The following is a 22,210-nucleotide window of genomic DNA, read 5'->3' on the forward strand; positions in this document are numbered from 1 at the left end:
TCCAACCAAACATAGAGGTTGTAAAGGATAGGTGCTGAAGGGGACGCTTTTGTTTGGACTTGAAAAGTCTAATTGTTATGGAGACATAGACTAGCTTAGTTAATGTCCTTGTTTTGGTGTAAAGTGACTCTTGAATTAAATGAAGTTTAATGTCAAATTTATGATATTGTATTTAAATAATGTTTAATATTCTCTTCAACTAATATTAATTTTTCCATTTGACTTTTACGCTCTATTCAATTGTTCAAAGTCAATTCTAAATATCTCTAATTATACATAATTAAAAATATAAAGTAATTGATATTAATAAAATTTACACTGGGACGGATCAAATAAGATTTCACTTGACTGTACATTGACATTTAAATCAAGAAAAAAAACTAATTAACATAGATTTACAAATTAAGAATGATCTATAAATAATGTCAAAAATCAAATTAGACAATTTATTTGAATTAAAGAGAGTATTATCTCTAACTTTGTGAAATAAAACTGCAAATAATTTGATGAATATAAATTTTTAACTTTATAAAAAATAAATAATACTGAAAATTTGATAATCATAAATTGACGTTTTTCGAATTTGATTCTCAATACGTTTCCGATATGAGATTATCCTCACCCGGATTTTTTTGAAATGCTAACAATTTTATTGAGGTGAGGATTGTGAAGTGTTGACATTGTACCTTTAGGCTTTATGTAAAGCCAAGTTAATAAAAAAAAAAAAAAAAGGTTAGAGAAAAGAAAAAACATTGGCTCAAAATTGTTTTCTTGTCTTATTTCTTCCACTTCTTTCTGAAAAGATACCACTTAAGTTAGTGTCAATGTCCATGTTTATTATTCTTTACTTTCGGTGTTCTAATGTTTTTGTTCTTCTCATTTTTACCCCTTATCTTTTCGCAAAATTAATTTATTAATTACACTTAATTTATATTTTATTTTTAACTTATAAGTTAAAATACTATTATAGACTTTTTGTTAATTTCTCAATTTTGTGTAGAGAATTTCGGGGTATATTTATGTGGAAGGAATAATAAAATATTAATATGGACAATAAAATTTAGAGTGGTATTGAACAACTAATGCTTAAAGTAATAATAATAGCACTAGAAACATATAAGATTATCGAAAATTTGAATAAAATAAGATTATTTAACAACTTAATTCCAAAAATAAGCTTCGTGAAAACTTAATTTCCAAAATAAGCGTCCGTACATCCAAACCTAGCCTTGAAGTAAATCGCTGTTACTAACAGCGAAAGACAAAATTCAAGTGATGATAAAAATGCAAGTGATGAGCATCCTATTTATACTACTAAAAATGCTTCAAAATTCAACAAAGATTGACAATTAATTAAAGCTTTTAACACTTAGTTTAATAGGGAGGGGTGATAGGAGTAGAGTTTTACCACCCTTAGTTGTAAATTTTTAACTAATTTATACGTTGATTAAAAAAAAGCGATTGATGACTTTGTTTAACATTTTGTGGGTTTTTTTTTTTAAAGTTTCATTTTTATGGTCCACTAATTTTTGGGGTGCTTATGATATACTGGACGTTTAACATGGTAAGTAAGAACATCAACAATTGCCTCCTATAATTTATCCCCTCCAAACTTCTCAAATTTGATGGAATTTAAAGTCATCTCCTTAAAATATGCCAACTTAAGATTATTCGTTGAATATATGTTGATTGTTGAATCACCAACCAAAACTTTAAAAAGGTTTGAATAATAGCTATGTATGAGCTAATAAGATTTGGTGAATTTAAAAGAAATTAATTTAAGAATAACTTTATTGTCTCAATGACTTTGCTTACTTGTTAATAATATTTGTCCATTGTCATGATAATATTTCCCTACTTTTATATTTTGGTCATTATTCATAATCACATCTTACTTTTATAATATTTCGTATTTGACGAGTTGACATAGCATTAAAAGTAGGTATTCTTATTTAATACTACTTAAAAAACATTGTCATTTTATAAAATAATAGTTCAAGATATTATCTTTATCCCCTTCACAATAAATTAAATTTCAACAACTACCATAAACACTTACTTTTACTGTACAATGTTAATTTACAGAACTACAAACATCTAAACATCAAACAAGTGCAATTGTGTCACTATAGGTTTACAATTATCCATAAGTACAACTATTTAATAGACTAATATCTACTCACACTATTACTTAACGCTGAATTAACCTTAATTATTTTGAATGAAAACTAAAAACAACGTCTTGTATAAAACCATCTCACCATAAGACAGATTTATATAATAAGAGATCACTTTAGAATTATAAGTAATCAATTTAACTCTCTAACGGCCTATTTGGTAGGTGGTATTAAACGATGGCAATAGAAATGAAAACTAGTGTGATTTTGGTTGAAAAAATCTCTTTACTACTTTGATGGTCATGCTTGTCCAATCATCTCATTTTATTCATAAAATTCATTCCAATGCATTACCATTAGGAGAGGGGTATTAGGTGGTATGAAAATTGTACTCAAAAACTTTTTTTTGATCAAAGTTTCATCATCATAAGAACGACGTAAACTTTTGATAAAATTTTACACTTATTACCACTATTTATTACCACTACGCATATAAAACATGCCAATATAGATGTTCTTGTCCCAAGAGAGTCTATTTAAAAATTTGTTATTCATATATAGGGATGCAAACGGGGCGGGGCGGGGCGGGTATTGGAATTTCCATCCCCATCCCCATCTGTTAATGCAATACCCATCACCGTCCCCATCCCACGGTGGATATAATTTTTTTCCCCGTCCCTGCCCGATGGGTTTGTACCTAAAACCATCCCCGCCCCCACCACCCATCTAAAGTCTCAAACAATTACATATCTAAAGTCTCAAACAAACATATAACCAAAGTCTAAAATAAAAATATATGTCTAAAACAAAAGTATTTCAACATCAACTCAAAATCATCCAAAATAAATCAATCCAGAATAATCTCATCACTATTCAATTCCATTTCACATTCCCATCCCCATCCCCGCGAGTATTACTTAAAATCCATCTCCATCCCCATCCCCACAGTGGGTATGAATTTTATACCCATACCCACCCCATAACCCATCAAACCGGGACCCATTCCCGTCCCGATATCGGGTCTCCTATTAAACCCGGCCCGCCTGCATCCCTATTCATATATGCTACCTTACGCCTAATCGACCCACTTAGAAAAAACCAACGCAGCAAAAGTACGCTACCTTGCGCGGAACCGACTCCAATTAGAAAAAAAGAAGTACGAATAGTTTCTTCACATATTCTGGAATTTCCCTCGTTTTTTATCAAAAAACTCGAAAACCTAAATCGTTGAGAATTGGCATTCCAATCTGAAAGTTTTGATTTTTTGTCCAATAAATTTCAATGGAAGAAGAAGAGCCGGTGTTATGGAAAGCAGAATCCAGTTCTATGCTGTCTTCCATGGTTGGACGAGTAATGAACACTCTGTTGAGTGCGCGACTGAAGAAACTTGAAGACGTCATTGTTAAACTAGGCGAAACTCCAAAATCAACTCTTGCAGGTACTAAATTTGATCTAAGAGGTTGTTCTGAAGAAATTACAAAAATTTCTGGCGTGATTGTTGCACTTTTCTGTGCAATTAGATTATTTGACTCCTTTTTTTGTTTTTGTTTTTGTGCAGCAACGCTTGAGGATTCTTTGCGCATATTGATCAAGTATGTAAGAGATTCTGTGGATGATAAGCAGCCATTGGACGAAGTTATTATTCCTATGATTGAAAATGTAATGTTTTAACTCCTGATTTTTTTTCATTGATAGTAGGGCCTCTAGTTTACATTAGTTTATATTATTTTTTCCTTAAATTTAATTTCTTTGTTTTTAGGCGTAAATTAGGACTCAAAATTTTTATTGTGCATTGTTTCTCCACCCGTGATTGATAAATTGTGTATACTTTTTGTTTTTGGAAAGTGCCAAGGTGTGATTCTTTTTTGAAGGATTAGGGTGATGAAAATGGTCTTATATATTTTCACTAAGCGAAATATTAGCAGTTATAATTAGTTGGTGATGGAGACGATGGCCACTGAGTAAGATTCTTGGAGCTTAGTGTAGAGTGCAGAAAATTTAGGCAAACTGTTATGTGAAAAATATTCAAGGCGGAGTTCGGTTTGGTGGAGGTTATATTGGTGAAGTTGCTAGATGGGTGATCCTCACTGTAATTTTATAAAATATGTATTGTCCGATTTTCAGTTCACAGGCTCTTCATTCAATTCAATTGAGCCATTGGATTTTCTATAATTTTTAAGCTATGCACAACCTTGCCCCTACATTAGCTGTGGGAGGGGTTTGAAATGGATTCGGGTAGATAAACAATTTATTTGGATTGGAGGAAAATGGAGGGAAAGAAAGAAAGGATAATGCAAGGATGATATTTCCTTCATTTGGATACCAAATGGGAAGGAGTTGGAAATGAAGGGGAGAGAATTGGGAATTGGAAGGATGTAGTCCACAATCTATAGATGCTGTGAGCAAATCTCTCTAACAATGGAGAGATATGAAAGAAACCACACTTCCCTATCATGTTTATTATAAGAAGTTGTGAAGAGGTTAAGGGGTTCAACTAACTACATCATAGATAGTTGGCATGTGACTGAGATTTTTCTGGAGCAAATCTTAGATAGACTTCCAATATTAGTTCATGTGGTGCCATATCCAGCTTTGTACTCTAAGCATATGTTTAAAATTTCTCCATCTTGCATTCTTTCAAAAATGGTGCATCCTTTTGTTGGTATGGGCAAGAATCTTGTGCTCTGATGCTTTCTTAAAGGCCTGCATGAGGAATCCAATCATGCACAATAATAGATGGTGTGAACATATGAATCTTTTATGTTTAGACAATGTTGATCTTTTTTCTTCAACGTGCTTTTATATGGGTTTCTATCAACATATGCACATTACTTTCAAGTTGTAACATATAGTTCAGTAAGTTTTGCTTGTATGTAAGGCCAATATTAGCTTCGGAATTGCGTCTTCAATTTATTATAACGTTATATTTAGTGCAGGTGTTGAGATGCAAGGAGTCGAAGCGTCCAAATCAAGCACTGATACTTTTGAACTGGTTATTTCAAGATGAGTCTCTTTTTGTAGGACTTGGAAAAGATCTTGTCAATATTGTGTCGAAAAGAGGAGATCATTATATTGCTCTTGGCTGGTGCAAGCTTGTACGCTCTCTTGTGAAGTATGAGACAAAGATGACAAGCTTTTCGAAGAGGGGTAAGTTCTTATTTGTACCAGTCTATAAATGCTAGAATCTGTTTTTAATTGCTCACTGAAATTGTACCGTACTAGGAAAAAGTAGCCTTTTATGACATGAATTTGGGTTGGCTACATTTATTATCTCTTGTTCTGTATTATAACATAATGTGGCTTACAAGCCAACTGGGAGTGAGTTATTCAAAGGTGGCACTCGAGGTAGGTATATGGCTTGTAGCAATGAGATAAAAACAAATTGACATAGGAAAAGTCCTAGCTAAGGAAAGATGTAAATTCGGAATGTCAAATTGGAAAGGCAAACTTGAAATTCTGGACGTTGGTAGAGCCGAAGAGGACATAGAGAGAATGGTGAGTAGGCTCGACTAGAAGTCTGGAAGAAAACATTTTCAGATACAAAGATGAAACCATGTGTAGCTTAAATCCTTAATATTAAATGTGAATTTGGATTGATATTTACTTATATACACTCTTGTGTTCCCTACTTATCCCTTAAAAAATGCCTTCTATTTAGGTTATGCACTTTATCATACCCAAGTTCTTATGCCATTGACTAGTGTTACTTACCGATGTTAGCTAAGATGTAGCCTTATATTAGCCCCAAATTTGCATGTTGTTTTGGTTCACAATTCACGGTGTAGGATAGCAAATTTGGTTACTTTGTGTTGACAAATGACAAAGGCTCCCATTTACTAGCCCAAGCCCAATTTATACACGCGAACAAACTCTTTTAAGCTTTATTTTGTTCTAACATTTACTCTCATCCCTGCATTTTAAAGAGCTTGTATCGAGGTTCTTGACTTAAAAGTTACTGATTAGCTTTCTCTTCCTCTAAGAAACACGGGTTTGAGAGGTTTTGGGACAGTGTGCGTGTGTGTCTAATATATTAGTTCTGCTAAAAACTAGAAGTTTGAAACGACTTTCTACCTTCATTTTTTTAGTAGTATCAAACATTGCTGATGTTTTAAGGTTGATAGCGTGATTCCGGTTAGTAACATGAATTATTCTGGTGTACGGTTTTTCTGCGCCGAAAAGTATTCCAAATTTTGTTTCTGCATGTGTTTCAGCCAAAATAATCTGACATCTGAAAATAGTTGGAAAGCTGTAGAAAATATACTGTTTAATGATCCTGTCTCTCCATATTTCGAGTTAGATTGAGTGTTGGTTGCATGTAATTTCCTCGAGCATTTGTTAAGAGTAGAACACAATTGATCTTTACTCATTGTTGAATATCATTCTTTGAGCCAGTTGAAGATTAAAATATCTTGTGATTTTTGTGTTCTGTGAGATTTATAGTTTGATCATGTGTAGATGTAATATTTTGTAAATTTATGTTATTTCTTGTAGGTTTAAGGGATAATTATCAAGCTTTATTGAAGATTCTTTCATCAAGTATTATGCATCTTTCGGAGATGGTAAATAATGGTAGGTATGTCATTTATCTTATGATCTTCCAGCCTTTGAGGATTATTTCCACTGATGGTGGCGTAGTTGTTTTAAATTTCAGTTCTCACTTAAAGGAAGTGAAATCTGCATCTATTAGGCTTAGATCGATGCGGCCTTTGTGATTTCTTATCTCCTGTGGGTTGCTAGTTTTCTATTTGCATCGTCTCATTTATGCGCATATGATATATTTAGCTCTTTGGACCAAGAAAGAATTCACTAAACTTGTAATATACACATAAGATCTCTTGCTCGCTGACATTTCATCAAGTTATAACCCTCTTTTTCATTTTGGATCTACTCGTGTAAATTTTTTATGTTGTTCATAAGAGCACACATGCTATTTTTGTGCTTGTTGACAAATTCACCTTCAGTGTGTTGCAGGAGGGTTTTGAATTGCCGACTCGGCTTTCCGCAGCTGCAGCTGATTGTATACTGGTTCTCACTGAAGCATTGACCCATAAAGTATCGGATTCTGGCAGTTCAAATGGGAAAGGAGCATATAAACCTAATTTATCAATTAAGCGAACCAGCATTCTTGATGAGAAGATGGTGGATCAAAGTAATATGCCTTCTGCAGTCTCCGACAGCATTGATGGAAAATTATTGCTCTGGAAGAATTTGGATTATCTCATCATTCTGGCTCAAAAACTTCAGTCTGTATGTTACCAACTCCTATTATCAGCCTATTTTTGAGGCTTTGTTATATTATTCTGATGCAACCCAGTTCACGTCTTCAACTAGATGAGATTATTGTGCTGCTAGCACGAGTTTGTTATACTGCTGGTGCATGTGGTTTTTACTTCCGTTATGTGGGTATAGAATTATAGGTGATTTTGTGATTGGATAAGGTATCTGCAGGAATGCCTTTTTTTGGGATACAAACGAGTCACTTCGGTGTTGGTACTTGGTTCTTCTTAAAAATTCTGAATGTTTTCCTTATCTAAATATGTTAATGTGTCTTTAAATGTTATTTTTGAGGTGAAATCCTTGCATGGTTATTTAAGCTCTAAGCAGTTACCAACAATGGTATGATCTCACAAAGAGGTGAAATAGGGAGCCACAGGTCACATAACCACATTACTGTGCCCTTTCTGTGAGCTGTGGCTAGGATACTCCCGAATTGCTTTCAGCATGTACACTTCTCTCACTTAACTACTGGAAAAACTTGTTCGTCATAAAAAACTTACTCCCTTCTAGTCTAAGCAAATGTCCCATTTTCTCTTAGCATATTCACAACAAATGTCTCTTTTGGCTGTGGATGTTGACAGATGTACTGGAGAAAAACTGTAAAGTTCCTTGGCTTTTCTTGAATTTCATCCATCATTATTTTCTAGCTTCTAGGGTCATTAAAGCGTTAATCAGCAAGACACTAATATAACAAAAAAATGTTAAAATCGACTCACATTGTTAATGTTTATTTGTTTATTTATTTTTATTGTGTCTTAGCAAGTTTTGCACATTATACTTCAAATTTTCAATTATTCAAGAGGAAAAATCCTTGAAGATTAATTTGGAATTTATCGTGTGTCTGTTTCTTTAGCCTATTGTTTTGATTACATATAGCACTTTTGTTTTCTTTTTCCGGTTTCGTTGTTTTTTATGATGACATGGAATGCAAAATGGTGAATTAAGGGGACTATTAGGATATCTATTATCATCTGGTTGAGCATTATCGGTGCTGTAAAGAGTCTCAGATAGTGCGTAAATGTTGTTGATTGTTATATTTGATGCGATGCAATTCGGTGAATACGTGCTCTTCTTTGATCTGCAGTGGAGCCAGAAGAGCCGGGCTTTACACGCAAAAGGATTAGGACAAGTTCTCAGATGGCTGCAGCAAATAAGGATTAGTTTCACTCATGTTGAGGAAGGTTCAGCATCTTTGATCTACTTTTCCAAACCTTTTAATATTGAATTCTATGTTTGTATCTGCTTTTTCGAGTTTGTTAATTTTCAACAGGTTCTCAGTTTCAAACAAGTGGAGTATTACTACTCTCCTCTTGTTGGAGACATTACAGTATGCTATCCATTCTAGAAGACACTGAATTTTATCAACAGTACGACAAGTTAGCTGAGCAGTATGTATCTGGAATCAAGGTCTGTTTACAGTTTGTTCTTTTATTTTAATGGGAGCTTTTCAAACAATTTATTATATTTTGATATCTACTTATCAGTCACTGATCTAAACAAGTAGAAGAATTTATTTCTTTTTTATTACTCAATAAGTCTCATCTGCTGTTTGTTTTTTATTGGTTATTAATGATCGACTATGGCAACGTGATATAGGATGTGTCATGCACTCATGCATCCGAAATAGTTCTCTTTGAGGTGTCGTTTTTTTATATGAAAGCTTTATAGTTTTTAAAATGGCAAACACATTTGGCCTTACACTTATGTCTTGTGTCCTATGGATTGTTTTTTTTTTTTGAAACATCCTCTTGATCAACGTTTGACTCTGACAGCAAATTAATTCATGAGTTTCTTCGGTAGAATGAACCCCGAATGATGTCTTATATACTTTGTCACTCTTACTACTCTACTCACATTAAGGAAGATGGAGATGGTGTCTGATAAAATTCGGATGCTGGCCTTTCAACACGATTATTTTCTGGTCATCACTTTTGGAAAAGAAATGCTGCATTTTCTGTGTTCAAAGCCTTTTGATGTTTGGTTTTGTCATTTTTATAGACCGAGTTTAAAATTTGGTCCAAATATTCATCTGCTATAATTGAATATTTGCCTTAATAATTTTAAAATTTAATTCCTATCATGACATCTGATTTTCTTGTAGTTTTTGTTAGAACATTGAAACATCTTAACTTTGCGCCTTTTTCTTGCCTTGTGAATAATTTCTTTCAGTGAAAATTGAATAAATTGTAGAGGTCTCCACAACTACTTGTTAAAATTTGAATTTTTTTACTCAAGTTCTATGATTAAATTTCCAATCTCACCAATAGCATTCACTCTCACATGCACATGAAAGGCCCTCTTTCCTAACCTGCATGCTTGCGCTTTTGCAATTTTTAGTTTGTATATTGATTGCATAATCTCACAATGTGTAGTACACGCACGTGTGCAAAGGGAGATGAAGTATATACTATATACACCAAATCCACGTGGAAATACTACCCTCTTTTGACTTCTTACTATTCATGCTTTAGATAGTGCATTAGTTCCTTTCCCATAATTGATTAATACTAAGCTCATTTGACTTGATTGATACAGTTTTACTCAGAGGATAATTTCAAGGATCAGGGGGAGAATGGAGATAGTTGTTTGGAGACAAAGAAATTTTTCTTGAATTGTTTGGCTCTTCTATTGGGTCGCTTGGATGACAAAAGGCTGGAAAGTTTGATATACTTGTCCGGACAACAAATATGTGGTGCTCTTTTTTCACAGGTAAGTTTCATTTCTGTCACTTTCTTATATCTGTCAGGCATGGAATATTGGTTGTTATGAAATTATCACTCTCTTTTCTGTGATGGCATTCTCCTGGTGTATCTAGCGGTTTCTAACCTTTTGTGGCTCTCTTCAGTTCCTATCAGTTAATATGATGGGAAGTCCTTCAATCTTTCTTTTGAATGACGTAATAATGACGCCTTTCTAGGATTAAAGGATAGGTGCAAATTTAGATGGATTATTGTATGTTCTATAGAGTATGAATGTCAATAACTTTGTGGCCTTGTGGACTTGAGAGATCTTTTGTTCTTCTCTGTGTTGGTGATCAAATGAGTTAAATGATATGGTCGGCTTTTTGCATCGTCTAACCAGCTAGACTCAAAATTATTCAAAGATTTTTAGATTAGGTTTCTTGTTGATGGCTAACAGTTCAGTATTGGTTCCATGGAAAAGGATGCTATACCGTGGGCTGCTAACTTGCTATTGTGGTGACAGTTGGGACTTGAGAGTGGTGGTTAGTGGTATTCATGGTGGTATGCAAAGGAAAAGATGTCCAAAGAAGTTTGTGTCAAATCGGAGTTTTCCAAGCTCTTAGGGTTTGTATGGAGGGCTAATAGCCAATAGGTTTATCTTCTTTTCTAGATGTATTCTCTCCCATGAGTGGTTTTATGGTGGCACTTGGAAGTTGGAACTGTGGTGAGAAAGTGCATTGATGTGGAAGGTGGTGTTAAGGTTTGTGGTTGTCCTTTATTTTTATTTTTTTTTTAAAATTAGTAGTTTTGTATCTTATAGCACCAAAATCAAAATAATTCTTCTTCAAATTTTCTTATTTCTCTTTTTAATCTCCTAATCTCCTACACAAAAATTTAGGATTCTGTAAAAAACCTAGAAATAAATTCCCCACTAAAATTAACCTCCATCACCATTTCTCCTCTTGATTCCTCACTAAAACATTCTTTTTTCCTTAATTTGTTGCAACAACAGACTGATGATAGTTGGAATGGAGACTGAAGATGCCATTATTACATCCTCATTGATTGGGTTCTTCGTCCTTGCAATTTAAATTGGTCCTCTCTTTTCATACTCTAGATTGATGACTAAATTACCGTTACTTGCTTTACCTAATTCAAGAGTTGTGGATTTATTTGATGATTTGAGGTTAATTTGAATCTAATTTGAGAAATACTCTTATATTGAATTTTGGTCGATTTACTTTGTTGCCTGCTTTTATTTCACATATGAACTTATTGATGTAAAAGTGAAATGAATTTTAAAAAATATCAAAATGTTTTCATTAAACTTATGTGTCCAAAGTGGCAAATGATTAGGTATTCAATGCTTTCTAACAAATTATACATGTTTAAGTTTTCAAATGGTAAAATCTATAGCATGTCTTCATTTTATAGAATTAATTTTTTTTGACCACATAGAATTTTAATAAAGACGAGGTCACCATACATAAGTTTCTTTTTATAATTGTAATTACAGTTTTTGTCCAATGTTCAATATTGGCATTTCGACAATCAAACGAAAAGTTATATATTGACTATGTATGGTCACAGACCTGTTCCCAGTACTCTTTGGTGCTTTACATTAGTAATTTCACATCTCTGGTTTGTTGTAGCTTCACTCTGCAGATGAAGATGTGGTAGATATGGCTATTTGCATTGTTAGATTTGTAATCTTTAAGCTAGCTGGAAGCAGTTTCACCGACTCAATAGATAGCAAGGAATTAGTACTGACGCTACTTGGTCATCTTGATGAGCTCGATGGTGCTTCTAAAGCTGTCACTGTTCTCATTGCTGATATTTGCTCTACGTAATAAACTAGCCTATAATCCCACTAATGTTCATATCATCAAATCATTTCATCATATGTTACTGCCGCATTTATGTTGTAATAAATTTACATTTATGGACTCTCAGAAGTGCAGATGATTGGTGTCTTAATGAAGTTCTCAAGCGTTTAGCTTCAGGAAGTGTTTCTCAGAGGAGAAATGCTGTCGATGTCGTCTCGAAACTCATCCAGACATCATCAAACTTGACTGAAGTGACCTTTAGTTCATCCTGGTATCCCTGTAGCTTTACTGATATTGCATTTCTATTGTGAAGTTGTATATACCCCATTTTTTTAAAAGTGAAGGCTTTTATTGTTTCAGGGAAGAAATAGCAAATCATCTATTGAATTGCCTTAAAGATGAAGATAGTTTGATGCGTGAAAAGGCTATGAGTTTGCTTCCACTTATAGGTTAGTGTTAATTTCTGTGAATACACATTGTCTTGGTTAATTTTAAAGATTTCTTTGTGCAACTTATTTAAGTATGCTTTTATGATCCTTCTCATCTTTTGCATTGACTATCATATTTCAATTGTTAATTTTGTTCTACAGCACATCTTTTCAATAATTACATTGTTTTCTATGAGTGTTGATGCCTGATTTACATTACAAGGATGATCTCTATTATTTGCACTTGTTCCCTTAGAATAGACCACATCTTGCAGCAATATTCGGGTTCAATTATACATATTTCAGTGACTACCAAAATTTTGATAAGGGTGGAGAAAGGGTTCCTAGCAGTTCCTACTTCCAAGTAATTACTAATTGGTATTTCTGGTGAAGTATGCTACTTCTCATTTATAATTGAAATATTAATTTATATATAGGGTCTGTGAAGCTGTGATGTGAAGGCCACTCAAGGGTTTGATAATACATGTTTTGATTTTTGTTTCAGTTGACCAAACGCTAAATGCCTACTCTGAATCTTTGATTGCATATGGTGCTTTCCAATTTTAACTATTGCGATTATTGTGAAGAAGTCAATGATGTTAGAGATCCTTAAACTTGACTACACCATTAGGGCATGAATATTAACTTTTGTTGGGAAAACAACTTGATGACTATTCATTTTCATCATTCCCACTGTTATCTAGTTTGCTAGTCTTGTGAATTGTGAACTGAGACAAGTGAATTGTGGTCGCTCTAATCATTTTTAGTGGTAAGATAGATTTAGACAGTGAGGTTGAAGTAGAAACTTTTTAATCTAAATATACTACGGATTATTTTATGTTAATTGATAGTTGGGATTGATTTGAGAAGTTGAACAAAAGGATTGATAATGTCAACGTTACCTTCTTTTTTGTTTATTTGGCTAAGCAAACAGTTATGTCTGTTGGCTTCAGTAAATCTGCCTACAGTGTTGGTTCTCGTGTACGGTATAGGGCAATACTGAGACTGACTATTGTTGAAATATGGGATTGTTCACTTTGTCTCTTTAGCAGATCCATCTTTAGTTCTGCCAGCTCTAGTTCGCTTGATTTGTTCAAGTGATGGAAATATGAAATTAGCTGCCAGCAATGCATTCATTCAAGTTCTTAGCATCAACAATAGAAGTTTTGAAGTTATCAGTATTTTGCTCGACTCCTTGAGGTATTTTACAATCTAATAGTACTACACTTGATGATGTTGAAAATCATGACATTGCCATTGAGTTCTTCTGTCAACCTAAATTGCGATATCTTTTTTAAATGGAAAAATGGACTTTAATAATCCAACTTATTGCTCATCCCTTGAAAATAAACCTACCTCTCAATTGTTCTTAAATAATCCCACGTATTTAATGTGCACATCGAACATGTATCCAATCTAAATAATCCATCTTCTATTTAACGCTATTTTAGCCATCAAAATACCTTAAAGCTTCATTCTTTCTCCAAAAATCTTCATCCTTTTTCAAACAAAGCTTCTCAGCCATTAAAGCACAGATTTTCATTTAGGCTATGCAATAGGTGGGACTATTTAAGAATAATCGAAAGGTGAATGTATTTTCATAGGATGGGAAATAAATTGGATTACTAATGTCAAATTTTATTTTTTTAATTTTTTGTTTATAAGTGATTGTTAAATGTAGTTTATGATTGTGTCTTACGTCTTGCTGAAATTTTTCTTGTAGTGGCCTCTCCAATACATCTGATCATGAAGATATTTCTGGAGGCATCATGGAAGGTATTCTCATTCTCATATTTCATCTACCTGTGTAGTCTTATAAGTGGTCTAATTGGGATCAAAAAGTCTAAAGGTTGTGTGATTTTCCCTGTCTCTTTTTTTTTTTGTGTGGAACTGTAAAGGAATAACCCCCTTCTGTTATTTATTAAGACCTAGGAAGCTAGGCTCCCTTTTGTAAACATCTCAAAAGTGGTTGTGTTATGCCTATTAGAAGGCGTAAGTAATGTTTTATGAACTTGTGAGAATCTTGTATGGCTTTTCTGGTTAAAAACTTTTTAGGATTGTTATCAAGTTCTGTCATTATTGACAGCTGAACATGCTTGTTAGCCCATTTGCTTTTGTCACCTACAATTTACTGACCTTGTTTTCTTGGTTTGAACTTTTGGTTCATGTTCATTGTCGTACTTTTAAGTTTTTTTGTCCTGTTTAGAAGTATTTCTTCTGTCTTACTACCTTGGGAAGCTTTATCCTGTCGTAGCTGAACTGTTTATCTACTATGCAGGTACATCTAAATTTGATCTTGATGAAGTGTTCAAGCTAATTCCAGAGTGGTCACAAACTGTAAGATCTGATAGACATTTTTGGAACTATCCTTACATGTCATGAATATTGTTTGATATCATGAAAGTGCTCATATGCCATTAAACCATGGAGTTAAGGGATTATGAGTAGTTGGAAAGAGCAACTAAATGCTGGGACAATTTTGGTATAAATTGGTCAGGGTAGTACATGCATAACAGACTAAAAATCATTCAAGCATTCCATTTATATTAAATTTGGTTGGTAATCATGAGAGCAATGGCATGCTGATCCACTTAGCATTCACTGTTAGACATTTCCTTAAATATTGACCCAAACATTTGAATTAATTGTCTTTGATTTATTCTTTATATTGCAAAAACATTTTCTAGCTTTAAAGCAATGTATCTGCTGGAACTTTTTTCTTAGGCGTAACTGTGCCTATTTCTTAATGTATGTCCTCAATAAGTAGTATATTTAGCTTTGAGTTGTAGGTGGTTGCGTAGGTGTCCCTGTTCCTGCCAAACCATTTTGCTGATGTTTGCTTTAGAGTGTTTAACCTGAATCCAGATAGTATCCCTGAAAGTTGATATTATAACCATTTCTAATTTACTGTAAGTATACTGGAAAATTGCATCTGTGACAGGCTGGGCGACCTCGATATTCTAAGTTCTACCACACGTTATCTTCATAATCCAGGATATGTACCCTGGAAATTTGAAGTAATCATAGAAAAAATTTGTGGATGTTGCCGTGATTGCGGTAGCGATCGCGATGTCGCGGACATGACACCATGCTGTGTTACAACTCGTTTCGCGGATGTGTACCCTGAAAGTGGGAAGTAGTTGGATTGACTTTGGCTCTCTTCAACATGATTACTCTCTTGTTACTTGTTACCGTGTCTTTTATCTTTGTAAAGTTGAAAGTTGTGGCTCATAGATTCTAGGTCAACCTGAATTTCCTGATATGAAAATTCTTGGCTATTGATTAAATTTCAGAAATTTTCATAAGTTGTGTTTTGTGCATATTTTGTTTTGATTTGATTTGTGTATTTTTTTTCCATGTGGAGTCATAGGTTGAAGATTGGAACTTGTTAGCTGAGCCACTTGTAGACAAGATGCTTTCTGAGCCAACAAATGTGATCTTTGTTAGATTCTTATGTTGTATAAATGAGCATCTGGCAGATACTGCAGATTTAGTGCTCGGACGACTTCTTCTACAAGCGCGAAAAAAGGAAGAGTGAGTACATAAATATTTAGTTTTCTTCGGCCTCACTGTAAAGGTTACTGTGTATGTCACTGTTGCTGATTTAAGACTTGAACAATATCCATGTAATTGCTGGTTTCATCATCTTACTCTTGTTGATAACACTTTTAACTTGAACTAAAGAATGCTTTGCATATATGCACTGATTTCTCACCATCTTATTCAATATTCCATCATCCAAATGCCATTAAAAGGCTCCCAGAGTGGGGTTTGGGTGGTCGGATGTACACAACCTTACCCTTGTTAGTGATAACACTAAAATGAGGTTGTTTCGATTGACACTTGGCAGCAAACACCATGTTCAACTTCACATAAATAAGAGGTGCATATATTATTTCACTACAATCCATTATTATCTAAAATCAAAGAACTATAAATCATTGGCCCCATCAAAATAAGCGACTTCTCACCTTCTTATCTAGTATTTTATCAGATTCATTACTGTAATTTTAGAAACAATGCTAGATTCATACGAGTTGCTGATGCTTTTTCTGGTTCCGAAACACTTCTAAAGAGTTTGTTTGAGGAAGGGAGTGTGGAGATCACACTATCATTCTTTTTCCACACATTTTCATCCCTTGCTTAGTAACGGAGGAGGGTCGTGAACTTGTGATAGTGTTAAAATTTTGCCACTTCTATGGGCAACAACAATGCATCTTTTTGGGACAAGGCTTTTGAGAAGACGACAATACAACAATGTCAAAGCCTTGATCCCAAAATATGAGGTTGACTCAATGAACCTAAACAAATCAACTTGAGAGATCTTGGGAGAAGACATCATTGTTAAATTCTATTTGGTTAGTTACTGCTCAGGATGGGTTTGTTTTGCCTGTCAAATAGCAGAAACAAAATTTGAACATATTGAGTTGTATGTGAAACTTTACGGGTTTGATTGACAATTACGATCAATACTGGTATATGAACTGGGACAGTCCCCACCTACTAAGGAAAAATTGGAGTCAAGGAAATGAATATTTACGTCAAGTGGGAGGTATGATGCACATATACAAACTTCCTTTGGCATACTGACCCACTGGTCACTAGCCATTTGTTGACAGATAAATTTTCAAATCATTCTTTCTTATGGTTTGTATTGGCCCCTCACCTCAAGAACAAGTCCTTTGCTTTAGGTGTTGGTTACATCTTTTAGAATTGGAAATTGACTTAACTAGGCCCTGAAAAGGTTACTCTGTTACTTTTATATGGAAGGTCAAAAGTGTTCAGTTGACTAAAATAATAAATTCTTAAATAGTTTTTAAAAAGATACTAGATTTTTTGTTCCATAACACTCGGATCATATCTAATATCAATTAGATTGTTAAATCTTGTAATAATTGTAAAAATATAATGACAATAAGCATATTAAAGATAGAAAGGAGGGAAAAATGGGAAACAAGGTAAAAGAAGATATTGCTTTTGATAATTAAAAATATTTATTGAAGTAGTAATTATACAAACATTATTCCTCTTTCAATTTTTTGTAGAAGAAAATTGTAAATATAAATTTACATGTGGCAGATTTGCCTGAAATGTTTTTGTTTTTATTTATCAAATATTTTTATAGATGGTGTTGTTTACAAACTCCCGCACCTGGAATGAAATTTAACTTCCTTAAATTCCTTGGTCGCAGCAAGTCAAAAATGGAAATTTTCTTCAATTCTGTCAATTGCACTTGTGTGAGCTAACCATGAAACAATGAAGGTTTGACAGTTGCAACGCATGCATCCTGTTCACTCTTCGCCTGTTGTCTCTCATCCTGTTTGTTTATTAGATCTTTTCCAAACTTTTAAAGCGTTGATTGAACTTTGTTGGCCTTCTCATCTCCTCATAGTGCAAAACAAGGGCACATCACCGTATTGCAACCGTATTGTAAATGTTTTGAGTTTATCGCGACCGAAATATAGGCCACATTGACCGTGAAATTATCTGTTTTGACCCAATATCCGTTTCGGGACCATTACCATGACCGTGACCAAAACTATATTTTTGCACTATGCATCTCCTTGAAATTAGACCACAATATTTCATTACAGTTCAATTCATAAGGTGATGCATCTTTATAACATTTTGTTTTTCCGTTTACGCATGTCTTATGTTTAATTCATAAGGTGATGCATTTTCATAACATTTTGTGCTAATGTTTGTGTTCTATTTCACTTCTCATTCTGAACAACAGGATTATTGGCTTAGTAGATGCTGCTGTACAGAAGACCTATAAGAATGATGTCTCGGATAGCATGAAAAATGTGCTGTTTGATCGCCTTTGTCCATTACTTTTAATTAAGATGTTGCCTCTGAAGGTTTTTGACGATTTCAACTGTATGAATATGTATAGTCCTACTCTGAAACAATGTATTGCGAGTGGTAAGTTTTTATGTTTTTTGTTTTTTATCAACACGATATGGTATTCACAGTTTTTTAAACTTGAAAGAGCAATTTGGATTCGTCTCTTCTAGGATGATTAATGTGCTTAAACTGCTGTAAGTAGCAGTTTGAAGGCTGGAGTGAATAGCTGATAAAGCTAAAATTATTTGTCAAATTTCCTTTTCATCTTGCATCATGTTTGTTGATTTTTAACCTGAAATAAACAGTAATGGGTTAAGTTTTTCGGACTTATAGGCTTTTATGTTTTCACTTGCTGTCTGCTTAAAATTTCATGGAGTACAGTAAATGATTGAAATAGGTTTAGTGAAAAGGGGTTATTGATGATGTTTAGGCCATTTTTATGTGATTATGCCGCAAACAGATTTATCCTGTCTGTACTGTCTACCGTGTTATCCTTGTGATTTTACTGCAACCGAAATTTTGCCTATTACCTGTGAGCAACTGATGCTAGTAGAGGGATGTATGAGTTTACATTGCTCATAAGAAATGGTTTTCGGCCACAAAGTTTTTGTTTTTTCTTGTCAGAGGTCTGCATATTTTGTGCTTGACGCCTTAGGTCCCCCTTGTTCCTTCCAAAGAAAATCAAACCCTACCAGAAGAATGAAATAAAGGTCTTGAATTCTTGAAGAATTATAATGATCAAATGACAAATTTCTTTACCTGGACTTATTTTTTAGAATGGTATTGCAGAGTGCCTGGTGTAATCTTTTTAATTTGCATTTATAATTTCGAATATGACAGCTAGCTTTCGACTTGAATTCTGATCTTTGACATTTCTGATTCTGAAATAGTTGCTTTTGGTAATTGGTTGTAACAATACTTAAGTAACTAAACATTTGTGGAGTACCAGGTACAGATCATCTTGCTGTCTGTAATTATGAGTGTGTTGCCACATTGCTCTTTAACCGGTCAGTTTATCAACAAAATTGCTTGCTATATCTCTTAATTTTTTTATTCCAATGTATTGGGGTTGGTGAATTTTGATTGATATTGTTTTTCTCTCAGGGCTTTTTGTCAGTTCGAGTATGAAGATGTGAGAAAATTGGCTGCTGAGCTTTGTGGTCGCATTCATCCTCGAGTATGTGAAATATCATATACTATGTTTACACATTCATTTGTTTTGAAGTTTCCTATTGTATAAGCGAAAACTTTCAAGGACTTAAGGTGATAGAAAAGAGGAAAGCGATATCTCTTCAGGTTAATCTAAAATCTATTGTTGAATCGTTAACATGTCCTTTAAACTGCGCAACTAGGGCATGTTGTCCGAATGGAGATGAAGTGAACTGCAGTGAAAGAGTAGTGAAACAATGAGTGAATGAGACACCGAATAAAACAGAACAGAACAGAACTGAAAGTAAGTGTGGGATAGGAGGCCCTAAGTGCATCATATTTTGAAATTTAAATTAAGGGGATTAGTATGAGGAGGGACTTTTTCATATATTGAAATTTATATCAAGGGAATCAGCCAGAGATTGGACTTCAATTATTGGGTGTCTTTGAGTCTTATTTTTATTTTTCTGTTTTGTGTTTCATCAGATTCTTTTTCCTGTTGCCCTTTCTCAATTACAAGGCGCTGCAGAAAGCAAGGAGTTCCTGAAGATGAAAGCATGCCTGTTTGCTATATGCACCTCGCTTGCAGTAAATTTCTCAATCTATCTTTATGAACCCACAATGTTTTGTGCACGTTCGTTTCAGAAGCTTAAATTGCCTCTGTGTCTTCTTTGTTTTCCATGTTATTACTCAGATAAGTGTTCATTAGCTATCTGTGTTTGTGTATACACTTTTTTGGTCTGTGTGCTATAGATTGGTGTGGGCGGGTGGTGTAAAGTTGGTAATAAATGTATCCTTTAATTTTTTACGTGGTTTGAAATTTCAGCTAACAAAGTATCGTGCCAATTTTGTAGATTAGGAGGTGGGAATCAGCTTCTCATCCTGATGTAACCAAGATAATAAGAATATTGCAAGCTGTATTGTTATGGCCTTCTGTAGAAGGGGATGAAGGTAGGCACAATCTTTTATTTTTGTTTTTGTTTGTTGCTTGAAATTTAAAATTAGTACAAGATTTCTACATTTTTTGCAGTTGTCAAGGTACAACATGGGTGCATTGATTGTCTAGCTCTAATGATATGCGCGGAATTACAAGCTCCCAAAAATGTGAGAAATGCAGCATCAGCATACTCCTCTATCAACCCGAACGGTAATCAAGATTACTAAAACTTTTGGGTTCTTTGAAGATAATATTTAATCTAAGAATGTGTATCATCTTTTCTATGGCTTGTGCAGCCCCAGTCATACAAACTTCTGGTGGTCATAAGACTCACACCCTAGGAAGCACAGTCCTTGCTTTTGTCATTGATAATTTGGCCAATGATGAAGGCGAGACTAATCTCACCTCCAGAGTGGTCAAAGATACTGCAGACAAGACTCTCATCTCTATCCCATTTCGTTTGTGCATGGCCAATGTCCTCATTAGCACTTGTCAAAAAGTATCAGAATCTTGCAAAAAAACTATTGCAAAAAAGATTCTTCCTCGACTTGTTCGTCTGAGTCAGGTGAAGTTTGCTCGTCTTATGTAATTGTTCATCTTCGTGTCAGATATTTTGGCTATTAATCCACTTGTGTAGTTGCATGTGTCCATTTTCAACGAAGGAAAAATTTTTTTGGTTAAGCTTTAGATTATAAAGTATTATAGTATGTGAAAGTCGCAAATGATGTTAGCTATTAAGTGTCAATTGGAAACAACCTTTATATTTTTACAAGTATAAGGGTGAGCACAATGGATTCCTCACTCACAGCCTCGGTGGATTCCACTTAATCACATTGAGGTGACTGGAATGTTGCTGTAATCAACTCGTCGGTTTATTCTTTCTATTGAAAAAAGGGGTAGATGTGTTCCTTCTGTTTGTTTGCCTAAACATTTTCTCAAATTATTTGTACAGACCATTCAAGAGGCAGAGATCAGAGCTGCTTGCGTCCAGGTCCTGTTCTCAGCTGCATCTCATTTGAAATGGGCAATCCTTCCTTATGGTCATGATCTTCTTAAAGTTTCATTGAGTTCTCTTAAAAAAGAATTGGAACAGGTAACAAAAAAACATTAACAAGTCTATTTGTCTGTCAAGGAGCAAGATCTTCAAATGAATCACTCAGCATTAAAATTATTGTTTCCCCTTTTACACGAAATATCATAGTTTTTTTCCTTCATCAAGAAATCTACTGAATTTTTGGCTCGTAATTGAAATTTGCATGACATATGACAATAGATAAGAATGAATGGAAGGGAATAATATATGAGAATGATCATTGAAATCGACATTATAGCCGACTAAGTATGATTGCTGTTTCCGACAATCTCTAAATTTGTTTTGTCTCAGGTATTTGACCCTATATGATGGGATTTAGACTTTGGCATTGTTGCGACATTGTTGTTCTGAGAACCCTATTCTTTTTTTCTCTGATGGTGAAAATTCTTAAATGGTTGGTGTTGATTTATTATTCAGGAAAGAATGGCAGGAGCGAGACTGATGGCAGCTCTAATGGCAAGTGATGATGCAGTTATTGAAAGCATTTCAATGGGATTAGTGGAAGCGAGATCCATGTTGCTTCATATATGTACTTCCGATCCTTCGCCTCAGTTGAGACAAGTATGCCAAAAACTGCTTGTATGCCTGACTTCACAGTAGAGTTATTGTAAGCTGTCGAATTAATTTCAGAATTCATTCGTAGGATGTTATAGCAACACTTGTGTAAATATTAATATCCTTTCAGTAACTCTATAACATCAAGTTATCTGTTAATCTTGCTATTTTACTCAGACTTGCACACAGTTTGCCTATTTTACAATCGTCTTCGCCATATCTGGGGCATATATGAATACGAATTTGGTATGGTAGATATGGTACGACTTTGGGTATGAAAATTTCTACTCGCTATGGATA

At 34.2% G+C, this 22,210-nt stretch overlaps 1 protein-coding gene across 7 annotated transcripts; it reads left to right on the forward strand.

Moving 5' to 3' along the window:
• Positions 1 to 3,201: 3,201 nt before the first annotated feature.
• LOC130826261 (uncharacterized) lies at positions 3,202 to 22,074 on the forward strand. 7 transcript variants are annotated; one of them, XM_057691852.1, is made up of 24 exons: positions 3,202 to 3,555; positions 3,676 to 3,776; positions 5,054 to 5,264; positions 6,609 to 6,690; positions 7,079 to 7,364; positions 8,479 to 8,575; positions 8,665 to 8,801; positions 9,930 to 10,103; positions 11,728 to 11,921; positions 12,029 to 12,172; positions 12,262 to 12,350; positions 13,379 to 13,529; positions 14,053 to 14,105; positions 14,608 to 14,666; positions 15,700 to 15,863; positions 18,067 to 18,254; positions 19,126 to 19,183; positions 19,281 to 19,353; positions 19,812 to 19,913; positions 20,180 to 20,276; positions 20,356 to 20,472; positions 20,559 to 20,827; positions 21,215 to 21,355; positions 21,773 to 22,074. In XM_057691852.1, the coding sequence occupies exons 1-24, from the start codon at positions 3,399 to 3,401 to the stop codon at positions 21,953 to 21,955; spliced, it is 3,327 nt and encodes a 1,108-aa protein (XP_057547835.1). In that variant the 5' UTR covers positions 3,202 to 3,398; the 3' UTR covers positions 21,956 to 22,074. The 7 variants fall into 7 exon arrangements, with proteins under 7 accessions (XP_057547835.1, XP_057547838.1, XP_057547836.1 ...); XM_057691855.1 differs by having other exon boundaries at positions 21,215 to 21,253; XM_057691853.1 differs by having other exon boundaries at positions 13,382 to 13,529.
• The last annotated feature ends 136 nt before the right edge of the window (positions 22,075 to 22,210 follow it).

The sequence above is a fragment of the Amaranthus tricolor genome, chromosome 10 (assembly GCF_026212465.1).
Source record: "Amaranthus tricolor cultivar Red isolate AtriRed21 chromosome 10, ASM2621246v1, whole genome shotgun sequence".
NCBI classification, from domain to species: Eukaryota; Viridiplantae; Streptophyta; class Magnoliopsida; order Caryophyllales; family Amaranthaceae; genus Amaranthus; species Amaranthus tricolor.

Excerpts from the sequence above, each read along its gene's own strand:
- LOC130826261 (XM_057691852.1), top strand. The coding sequence starts at position 3,399 with ATGGAAGAAGAAGAGCCGGTGTTATGGAAAGCAGAATCCAGTTCTATG. Across the intron at positions 13,530-14,052 it reads ATTTTGCTCGACTCCTTGAG|TGGCCTCTCCAATACATCTG; the intron begins GTATTTTACAAT and ends TTTTTCTTGTAG. Across the intron at positions 14,667-15,699 it reads TTCCAGAGTGGTCACAAACT|GTTGAAGATTGGAACTTGTT; the intron begins GTAAGATCTGAT and ends GTGGAGTCATAG.